This window comes from Dasypus novemcinctus, chromosome 26 (genome assembly GCF_030445035.2).
Source record: "Dasypus novemcinctus isolate mDasNov1 chromosome 26, mDasNov1.1.hap2, whole genome shotgun sequence".
NCBI lineage: Eukaryota > Metazoa > Chordata > Mammalia > Cingulata > Dasypodidae > Dasypus > Dasypus novemcinctus.
In genome coordinates, this window is record NC_080698.1 from 37,554,600 (window position 1) to 37,565,052 (window position 10,453).

Here is a 10,453-nt window from a genome sequence, read left to right on the forward strand (position 1 = left end):
ACTAGCCAGAGGATCAACAAGGAAACAAAGAACTTGAATAATATGATAAATGAACTAGACCTGACAGACATGCAGAACATTGCACCCTACATCAGCAGTTATACATTCCTCTCAAGTGCTCATGGATCTTTCTCCAGGATAGGCTACATGTTGGGATACAACACAGCTCTTAATAAATTTAAGAAGATTGAAATTATAAAAAAATGTTTATCTGATCATAAGGGAATGAAACTGGAAATCACTAATAGGTGGGAAGGGGAAAATTCACAAAAATATGGAGGATAAACAACATACTCCTAAAAAGTGAGTCAAAAAAGAAACTACAATAGAAATTAGCTGATATCTCAAGACAAATGAAAACAAGAGCACAACTTATCAAAACTTATAGAATACAGTGAAGATAGTGCAGAGAGGGAAATTAATAATAGCACTAAAGTCCTATATTAAAAAAGAAGAGTTAAAATCTAAGGTCTAATGGAACAACTGAAGGAACTAGAAAAAGAATACCAAACCAATCCCAGAGTAAGCAGAAAGAAAAATAACAAAGATTAGAGTGGAAATAAATAAATTGGAAAAAAAAAAACACAAGTGAAATCAACAAAACCGAAGCTGGTTCTTTGAGAAGATAATAAAATTGTCAAAGGTTTAGCAAAACCAACAAAGACAAAAAGAGAGAAGATGCAAACAAAATAAAAAATGAAAAGGTGAATTTATGACTGACCCCACAGAAATAAAAAAGATCATAAGAGGATATTATGAAAAACTGTATGCCAATAAATTAGACAGTATAGATGAAATGGGCAAATTCCTAAAAATGCACAAACAACCTACGTTGACTCTACAAGAAATACAGAATCACAAATCAATTACCAGTAAAGAGACTAAATTAGTCATCAAAAATCTCCCAGCAAAGAGAAGTTCAGGGCTAGATTGACATCACAAGTGATTTCTACCAAACATTAATACCAATCCTGTTTAAACTTTTTCAAAAAATTAAAAAGAAGGGAAAATTATCCAACACATATTATCAAGCCAACATCACCCTAATATCAAAGCTCGGTAAAGATACTACAGGAAAATTACAGATACTACAAGAAAAGAAAAGTACATAGATACAAAAATTCTTAACAAAATACTTGCATATTGAATCCAGCAGCACATCAAAAGAATTCTACACCACAACCAAGTGGGATTTAGATCTGATATGCAAGGGTGGTTCAACACAAGAAAATCAGTTAATATAAAATATTAACAAAGGGAAAAAATGCATAATCATCTTGATCTATGAAGAAAAGGCATTTGACAAAATCCAGCATGCTTTCTTGATAAAATCACTTTGAAAGAGGAATAGAAGGAAAGTTCCTTGATATGACAAAGGGCATATATGAAAAACCCACAGCCAGCATTGTACTCGGGAAACATTTAAACCTTTCCCTCTAAGATCAGAACAAGACAAGGATGCCCACTGTCAGCACTATCATTCAATATTGTGCTAGAAGTTCTAGCTAGAGCAATTAGACAAGAGAGAATAAAAAGGCATCCAAATAAAGAGGAAGTAAAACACTATTCACAGATGACATGATTCTATATTTAGAAAATTCCAAAATATCTACAACAAAGCTATGTGAGCTTATAAATGAGTTCGGCAAAGTGGCAGGATACAAGCGCAATATGCAAAAATCAGTATTGTTTCTATACACTAGTATTGAACAATCTGAGGAGGAAATCGGGAAAAATTCCATTTACAATATAAACAAAAGACTCAAATACCTAGGAATCAATCTAAATAAAGATGTAAAAGACCTGAATTCAAAAAACAACAAAACACTGCTAAAAGAAATCAAAGAAGACCTAAACAAATGGAAAGATATTCCCTATTCATGGATTAGAAGACTAAGTATTGAGAAGATGTCAATATTACCCAAATCGATTTATTGATTCAATGCAATACCAATCAAAATTCCACAGCCTACTTTACAAAAGTAGAAAAGGCAATTACCAAATTTATTTGGAAGGGAAAGGAGTCCCAAATAGCCAAATACATTCTTATGGTGAAGTTGGAGGACTCACACTTCCTAAATTTCAAGTATATTACAAAGCTACAGTTGTCAAAAAAGCAGGGTATTGATATAAAGATAGAAATATTGAGCAATGGAATTGAACTAAGAGTTCAGAAACAGATCCTCACATTTATGGTCAAGCGATTTTTGACAAGACTGTCAAGCCCACCCAGCTGGGCCAAAACAGTCTCTTCCAGAAATGGTGCTAGGAGATTTGGATATCCATAATCAAAGGAATGAAAGAGGACTGACTCCTATCTCATTCCATGTATAAGAAAACAATCAACTCAAAATAGAACAAAGACCTAAAAATAAAAGCCAGGATCATAGAACTACTAGAAGATAATGTGGGGATACATCTTCAAGATCTTGTAGTAGGTTGGGGGGGAGGGGGCTGTCTCTTAAATCTTATACCCAAAGTTTGAGGAATGAAAAAAAAAAAAAAATAGGTAGGTGGGACCTCCACAAAATTAAATACTTTTGCACTTCAAAGGACTTTGTCAAAAGGATGAGATAACAGCCAACTCAAAGGGAGAAAATATTTGGATATCACATATCTGATAAGGGTATAATTTCCATGATATATAATGAAATCTGCACTCACAATAAAAATACAAATGACCCAATTAAAAAATGGGCAAAAGACTTGATAGACATCTGTCCAAAGACGAAATACAAATGGCAAAAAAAAAACCAAAAAACATCACTAGTGATCAGAGAAATGCAAATCAATGATACAATGAGATACCACTTCAAACCTATTAGAATGGCCATTATTAAATAGTTGAAAAACTACACATGTTGGAGAGGATGTGAAGAGATAGGAGCATTTGTTCATTGGTGATGGCAATGTAGAATGGCACAGCTACTGTGGAGGTATGTTTGGCAGCTCCTGAGGAAGTTGAATATAGATTTGCCATGTGATCTGTCAATACCACTACTAAGTATATGCCCAGAACTGACAGCAGAGACATGGACAGACATCTGCACTCTGATATTAATAGCAGAATTATTAACAATTGCCAAAAGATGGAAACAACTCAGGTGTCTATCAACTGACGAATGGATAAACAAATTGTGGTGTGTACATATGATGAAATATTAAACTCTAAGAAGAAATGAAGTTGTAATGCATATGACAACATGAATGAATCTGGAGGATCTTATGTTGAGTGAAGCAAGCCAGACACAAAAGGATAAATACTGTATGATTGCAACTATTATGAAATATACTATGTAAACTCATGGAATTAATAACTAGAATATAAGTCACCAAAAAATAGAATGAGGTTAGAGATTGATAAGCTAAGGGTTAATCTGTACAGAATTAGTAAAAGCACATCATAGTGTTTGTAGCCAGCAGTGGTATGATAGTGGCTGAAAGGGAAAATCCACGGTCCTGTATATTACGAGAAGAAAAGCTAAAAATAATAACATGGTACTATATAGCATAGTGAAACCTTATGTGAAATATGAGTATGGATAATATTGCATATAAGACTTTTTCTTTAAAACAGAACAGATGTATGTTAACGTTATGTTTATATCACTCAAAAATACACCCAGTGCAAACTATGGACAGTAGTGCATAATAACATATTAATCCCTTCCCTTAAGGGTTAAGGGGAAAAAAAGGAAATATACTAAGTGAAAGAAACTAGACAAAAGGTACAACATATTGTTTGACTCCATCTATACAAAATATAAACACAAATAAATTAGATGGAAACAGAATAGCAGCTACATATTTTTGGGGAATGATAGAGAGATTGAGAGGTGATTATTTTTTGTTTTCTGTTTATTACTATTATTGGAGTAATGAAAAGACATTAATATTGATTGAAGTGGTGAATGCACAACTCTGTGATTATACCAAATACCACTGATTGTACACTTTGGATGGATTTTGTTTTTGTTACTATGTTTCAATAAAATTGATTTTTAAAAAAGGACGAGATCACCCTGAATTATCCAGGTAGGCCCTAAATACAGTAAGTGTCCTTATTTTATAAAAAGAAAAAAGGCAGAGGGAGATTTGGAACACAGAGGAGGTAGCCTGGTGAAGACTGGGACAGAGACTGGAGTTAAGAAATAGGAGCCAACAGAAGCCGCCAGAGGCAAGGAAGGCTTAGGGCCTTTGGAGAGAGCTTTGATTGATTTTGGACTTCTGACCTCCCAAATTGTGAGAGAATAAGTATCTGCTGACTTGAGCTGCCAAATTTGTGGTCATGTGTTATGGCAGCTCTGGGTATTGAATGCAGGCTTGACTGGTCCACCTCTCACTATAATCAAAGATATGGAGTATTGTGATTAGCTGCACTGGGCAAAATGATAGACAATTGAGTGTCATTGTAGGCTCCACTCTGCTCTATGCTTATTTTTCTTTACTTGATAATAACTACTTTTTATATTTCTTGATAAATCACTTTACTCAGAATAAGGAGAATTAAAGGAAAAGAAAAAAAAAGACAAAGGAAGAGAAGTTGAGAAAGAGAAAGAAAAAAAGAGAAAGTTTGAACTCTAACTTTTGTGCCCATCACTGTTGAATTCACTATCAATTGCATCAGAACATATTACCCCAAGTCATACCACCTTAAAACAATAAACATTTTATTTCACCATTCTTGTGGGTCAGGAATCGGGGCATGGTTTAGCTGGTTTCTTCTGGGTCGAGGACTTCATGCGGTTGCAGTAGGATTTTAGTCAGGGCTGAAGTCTCATCTAATGGCTCATGGATCGAATTCCTACTCCGCTCTTATGGTTTGGGGCAACACTAAAGTCTATCGAGGGTATTGAATTAATGGCCTCTGTTCCTCACAGGCTGTTGGCCAGAGGCTGTCCTTAGTCCCTTACCATGTGGACCTTTCTATAGGGCAGCTCATGACTTGGTAGCTGGCTTCCTTCAGTGTAAGCGAGCAAGAGAACAAGAGAGAACACTCAAATTGGAAGCCTTAGTCTTTTCGTAACAATCTGGTTGTGATATCCAATCACTGCTGTTGTATTCTGTATAAGCAAGTCGTTATGTTCAGCACACATTCAAAGAGCAGGGTGGGTGAACTACCCAAATTCTACAAGGCAGAGATCAGTGGGGGTCCCTGACAACTGTTTAAAGTACTTTTGGAAAACATATTTGAATTTATAGATAAGAAAACTAAGACAATGCCTTGTCCAAAAACACATACATAGCAGTGAACAGAGGTGAATTCTAGAAGACTCCTGACTTTTAGTTTCATTCCCCCATTTTCTACTGTATCTTTAAAAAGCAAACCGTTCTCTGAATAAGTCAACGAGTTGAATTTCTCTGCATGTACCACCATAGCTCTATTTCAAATAAACAGAAAAGTTGGGAGTCTTCGAAAAGTGGTCCTCAATTACAAAGAACAGTACAAACCACTTATGCCTTTAAAAGATTTGTAGACGTGTCATTTAGGGTTAATTTATCTGTCTTCTATGCTAATGTAACTGTCCTGAAAATTATAAAACGTATCAGCATGTATGAGTCTTGCCTTTTGTGTACATCTAACATACGAGCTATCTTTTCCTACTTTCCAGCGACAGTGATGAAAAACCTCTCAAAGGAAGCCTTCGGTCCCTCAAGAGGGACATCCAGGCTACAGAAAGCGCTGACAGCTTAGTTGAATATGGAGAAGGAGATCATGGTCTGTTCAATGAAGATGGATCATTTATTGGTGCTTATGCTGCGTCTAAGGAGAAAGGATCTGTTGAAAGCAATGGAAGTTCTACAGCAACATTTCCACTCCGGGCATAAACCCCCACGCATGTAAGCAACATCGATGGTTCCCACCAACCTTCCATATTTATCTGAATAAAGGGGCAAGAACTTTTACACAGGGACAGACACGTTTTGGAGGAAGACTTCATTCAGAATTTGAATAGCCTATAAAAATGTTGAGAAAAAAATAGCACTGCCTTGAAAGAATAAAATACCAAGTACTTCAGGCCTATATTTTTGTTTTTTCAGGGGCTCAAAATGAAGAACATAAAACTAATCCTATTTAGAGTCACCTCAATTGAACCCAAAGTATCCATTCAGTATACTGCATATATGCCTGGTTTTACTATTCAGTGTTTGCATAGATCTTGCCACCCTGTGGGTTTTTCCTTATATGCACATTTGTACTCAGTCTTCGAGAACTGTCTTAGTGACCTTGCTTTACGAGAGGTTAAAAGATGGTAAAAGCAAACTGATTATTTAAAATGTAAAAAGGAACTACGAATGTCTTGTGGAAACAGTTCACTGAATATATACAGTCTAAATTTATTATTTAAAATTTTAGTAGCAAAGAGTCTTAGGTATACAAGTAACTAGTATTTATTGAGCAACTAACTATTTGCCCAGAGATGGTCATGTTTAAACAGAATTATAACTTTTCAGTTTCAACATGGATTTTTATTTTTACTAGTAAAAGTTTACTAGTAATCTTTACAGACCTCTCTTTTCTGATTTTGGTTTGTTTTAACTATTAATAAATTCAGCTGCAAAGGAGGTGATGGTCAGAAGTTCATCTCATGAAAGAGCAGGCACTAGGTGTCCATCATCCTGGGGTCTAATGGCTAAATGGTGATAAACCTACTTAATATCTCCATTTTTAGAGTGACTGATTTTACCTTTTTTTCTGTGTTTATATAATGGTATGCTTGCATATATTTCATGAATGCATTGTACATATTATGTTAATATTTACACAATTTAAAATATGGATGTGTTTTATTTTGAAGTGAGAAAAAGAATGTTAACAGGCATGTCTGTACAGCTAGATTATATAGTAAGATAACCATTTTTCATCTTTCCAGAGCTACAACCAATATCATGAGGTTCCAAAACCGAAGACTTTGTATAAAACATTTGGATTTTGTTCTTATATTGCTTTTTCCAACAGTTTCAAAATAAAATAACATATAAATATTGAGGGAAATGTTTTCATATTTTTCAAAACAAGTTTTTGTTGTTGAGTGTATTCCTACCCCTGTCCCTGCAAAGACTGTTTACAGTAGAAATTCTTATACATATGTTTGCCTTGATCACATTTTAAACATCTTTAGGGTGGGATTTTTTCTAGATTCTCCTTCTGTCAAAGTCTGTACAAATTCAGGGGATTTCTTTTCTGGCATTGTGGGTTACTAATCCTTTTAAAAATTTACATGAAAAGTGTTTAGAAACAATATAAGGCACTGTTCATACATACCAGTAAAATGCAGTGTTCATTTTATGGAAACATTTTAACTTTACCCTGGAGTTTTTATCAGGTTTAAATGAAGTTGACTCATATTTTACTTTCATTTTTTAAATCTGTATTATGGACATTTGTTGTGAAATCCTTGACTTCAATTTATGGAACCTGCTATATTTCTTATGGACCAAAATTAGGGGTGTTAATAATGACCAATGCAGTAATGCCAATGGAATATCTAATTGTCCTTTTAACCTCATGTATCATCCAAAATGCACAGGAAGGAAATGAATTTCCTATTTAAAACAGTACTTCATGGGCTCAGGACTTGATCATACTAATAAGTAAGCATTTCCAAAGGGGAGTGGGGAATCTTAGCCCACCCATGTAAACATGAGGTTCCTTTCTCCCCACCTGATTTTAAAGGCACAAATTTTCTGAAGGAAGAATCATGTTTTGATTTGTCTGGGAGAAATTTGGGGTGCTCAGCTACTGATGAGGCAAAGGTTGGGACTTTCACATTAAGTTCTGCTATTCTTCTATTTCTTCCTCTTTGTCATCTGCCAAAAGGTAGTTTTAAAGGAGTCAAGTGGGTTGGAAATAATGTCCAAAAAGAAATTTATTAATTTTTAAGTTAGAAGTTAACACTGGAATACTGAAATAATTGCTCTTCCTAGACCTCAGTGTTCTCCTTTAGCTGTCAGAGAAGGATATTCCTACTCATATTTTCTGAATAGTCAAAAATTATGGATATGAAAAATAAGACTGGCTTGTGACTACTTTATGCTATTACTCATACTTTTTCTCAACACCATTTGACTTCTACTGGGAATCTTCAATGTGAAAAAAAGGAATAGGGTCCATGACTTTCCTTGATTTTAATGATCAAAGTATATCATTTACATGTTTTGTGAATCAGAATAAGCTTTAAATGAAAAAACAATCCAAATGGTAAAATGGATTTCATTCTTTTCCCTCAGAATCTCAATAAGAGTCCACAGTGTGCAATGATGATTATAAAGGGACACTGATTTGCAACATGCCCACTGAGTGACCAGGCACTGGCTAATATTTAAAAATTGTTGTTAATTGACTATACTACCTTTCTCTAGTCTACTGTCAATATTATTTTAATGTAATAGATTGTATATAATATCAAGGATTGTTTGTGATGATGAGTTCCCAGGGAACTGTCTAGGTCGGAGAAATCGAAGTTCTCTTCCTGTTTCCAGCACTGATTTTGCACATAAACTGAATCAAGTTGCTCAACCCCTTCACTTAAACTGCAAAAAAAAAAAAAAAAAAAGTACTACTGATCATCTCTGTTACCTTACCTTTGTCACTGGGTTTTCTTTTTATGAAGAAAAATTTGAAAGTGATAAAAGCTAAGATGCCTTTTAACTTCATAAAACAAACCTATAATTAATCATGTACCTAAAAGTCACTCATCCACACGAACTCAGTACATTTTTTCCTGTTAGCACATAAATATATTTTTATAGTAAAACAAATCTACAGGAAATAAATCTACTGTTCAATGAGCAGTATGATTTGCACATGCCATTGAAAAATATTCAGAAGAAAATGAAGCAGGGTCTTTGCTATATACAAAAGTGTTTTTCACTAATTTTGCATGTGTATTTATAAGAAAATGAATTTGGTGGATTTATTCTATTGGTATAAAGGCATCTGATATTTTAGATGTACCCAAGTTTATAAAAATGTAGAGCACAATGAAATTATGCTGGAAGTATCAATATTTTTGTTCCTATTTTATACTCATGGAAGAGGTAAGCTAAAGAGAGAACAATAATGAGAAGTGGTGTGTTTTTCTAAGCATTTAAAACAATTGCCAACTGAAACCCTAAATATGTTTACATGTCATTAGATATGATTCTTGTAACAATCTTAATTGATTATAAAGGGATTGGGTTTGTAATCTGTCATATATTTCCTAGTGTTCCTATAGTGAAATAAGTAGAGTTGAGTCAAAGCATATATTGCTTTATATCTTCAATTGTTTGGTTATATCGTCAGAAGGGGTAAAGGTATGCAGAGCAGATTCACCTGATTACTTCATTTTGTTTAGATTAATATTCCTAGTAGAATTTTATTAAGATGTGTTTGTATTGTAGGTGGTGTTTGTATTATGCTTATGAATATGTATGGTTTAGAAATGTTTTCATTATACATGAAATTCTACTTTCCAAATAAAAGTTCAACTTCATGCACTCTAAAAATGTTTGTATTCTGTTCTATCCAGATGCAAAAAATGAGAATTTTCATATCAACCTTCAGTTGCCCTGATCTGGAATATCTATAAATGAAGTATAAATCAATAAGGTATAATTTCAGAATAAGTAAATATTTTGGTTCAAATGACTATATTTAGAAATAAACCATTTAATACCATCAGCATCTATGAAACTTAATATGCCAATATGCTTCATCCATTTAATAAATTTAAGATAAACTTGTATGCATCTAGTTATTTTTGGAACAATGTAGAAATGAGCATTTACAAGAAAATGTCAAATACTCTATTTTCAAATAAGGATAGAGGACAATTTTGATATACACCCAAACTGGCTTAAGAGTCATTCTATTAAAATTTGTGGTCTTTAAAAAGTCTTTCATCTGTACTAAGCACTTTACATATATTGCCAAATTTAACAACCTCTTTTCCTTTGTATAATTAAGGCACAGAGAAGTTAAATAACTTGGTGAGTATCACTAACAGAGAACTAAAAGTCAGGACCAGGGTTATTGGACTCTAAAACCCAAGGTCATAATCATTATATTAGTTTAGTTTTTCATTTCTTTACTCCTCCATATTCTTTTTTATAAATGCCAAATAAAGGTAAGTTTGAGCTTAAAGCTGACTTATTGATCAATTATGAAAACTTCATTGTTTTTAAGTTATGTGGTGAAGATATATGATAGGACAAAATAAAAGTATATTGTCACTAAACAAGTGAATGTGGGCACTTGAAAAGTAATATTCAAATCAATTATTTTAAATGAATCGTAGACCTCTCATCATATTCCATTCATTCCTTTGGAAAACTAAAAATGAATAGAAGATTCTAATGAAAAGGGACTTCCAAGATAATGACCCTGAATGTTTTAACCTTGGTATTTGTTTCCTGATCAAAATCCAAAAATCTATGATTGGACATGTTCCCTCTTATTTTATTATTC

General features: G+C 33.6%; 1 protein-coding gene across 20 annotated transcripts in view; it reads left to right on the top strand.

Moving 5' to 3' along the window:
* CHL1 (cell adhesion molecule L1 like) overlaps nt 1–9,492 on the top strand; it is a 221,934-nt gene extending 212,442 nt beyond the window's left edge. For 14 of the 20 annotated variants that reach the window (XM_058288742.1, XM_071212165.1, XM_058288736.1 and 11 more), the window contains one exon: nt 5,613–9,492. In XM_058288742.1, the coding sequence (XP_058144725.1) occupies nt 5,613–5,829 (217 nt within the window). In that variant the 3' untranslated portion in view covers nt 5,830–9,492. The remainder of the gene's footprint in view (nt 1–5,612) is intronic. The other 6 variants (XM_058288738.2, XM_058288747.2, XM_058288740.1 and 3 more) reach the window with 3 other exon arrangements.
* Nucleotides 9,493–10,453: the final 961 nt, after the last annotated feature.